This window comes from Octopus bimaculoides, chromosome 24, assembly GCF_001194135.2.
Source record: "Octopus bimaculoides isolate UCB-OBI-ISO-001 chromosome 24, ASM119413v2, whole genome shotgun sequence".
NCBI lineage: Eukaryota > Metazoa > Mollusca > Cephalopoda > Octopoda > Octopodidae > Octopus > Octopus bimaculoides.
The window spans coordinates 11068154-11069018 of record NC_069004.1 but is presented as its reverse complement, the minus strand read 5'-3'; the positions used below and the strand labels follow the sequence as shown (position 1 = coordinate 11069018).

General features: G+C 37.5%; 1 protein-coding gene across 2 annotated transcripts in view; it reads right to left on the bottom strand.

The window, feature by feature from the left end:
• The window catches only part of LOC106872320 (solute carrier organic anion transporter family member 1A3), a 14649-nt gene that overhangs the window by 9546 nt on the left and 4238 nt on the right, over window positions 1-865 (bottom strand). Inside the window, exon 2 of one of the 2 annotated variants that reach the window (XM_052976367.1) lies at window positions 61-837. The exons of the other annotated variant lie outside the window; for it this stretch is intronic. Within the exon in view, the coding sequence (XP_052832327.1) occupies window positions 61-837 (777 nt within the window). The remainder of the gene's footprint in view (window positions 1-60; window positions 838-865) is intronic. 2 annotated transcript variants of the gene reach the window in all.

Sequence of the window (865 nt, the reverse complement as noted above, 5' to 3'; positions counted from 1 at the left end):
GTGACATGTCGGACGTATGAGAAACTAAGCAAGGTTTTGTTCGAATCTTTGATTACTTACCGATAAAGGCACCAGTGTGGTGTTTTTCTGGTACATTGTTATCGACGTAGGTAGGGAAAAGGGATGATCTTGGGCCTTTACTTACTCCGAGTACTATCATGAAGAAGACAAACAAGAAATATGCCGAGTGACTCTTTACATAATTACTCGCACAATTCGCTTCTTCGACAATAGTTGACTTGTCATCAGAACACAGATATATATTGGTTGGTGCCGCTGTAATGTTTACAGAATTATTTCCAATGGTGCCGTTCAGTGAGTCTGAATTTTTCAACAGTTCTAAATTACTGACTGGACGTAAGAGGTAAGTTAAGCTTATGCAACCGACAATGAGACCGACAAATAATGTTAAGAATGAGAATAGTTTGGGTAAATGTGCATCTCTTGCGAAATGACTAGCTAGAACAATGACGAACAAGAAACCAATATCATTGGCACTATTAATAAATCCAAACTCAGCACTGGACAATCCGAACTGTTTCTCTAAAGAGCTTACCTGCGATGTAATATAGCTGGCTACTGCATATGTCATAGAATTGGAAAGAGCCCCTAAAATTGTGAACGTTGTAATGTTTAATCCCCGATTAAACGTGATATATCTCCATAGAAAACGACATGTACTTTCTTTATTTGTGTCGTCTGTTTTCATTGATTTCATGTCATTATTCATTAACTTTCGTTGTTGTTCTTGTCCATGATGAACATCGGTAAATAAATCGTCTCTCTCAAAAATACCCCCCGAATCATTGTCCGTCTCCAAATTATTATCATCAACAGGTTTCATGTTATGTAATTTCACATCCTC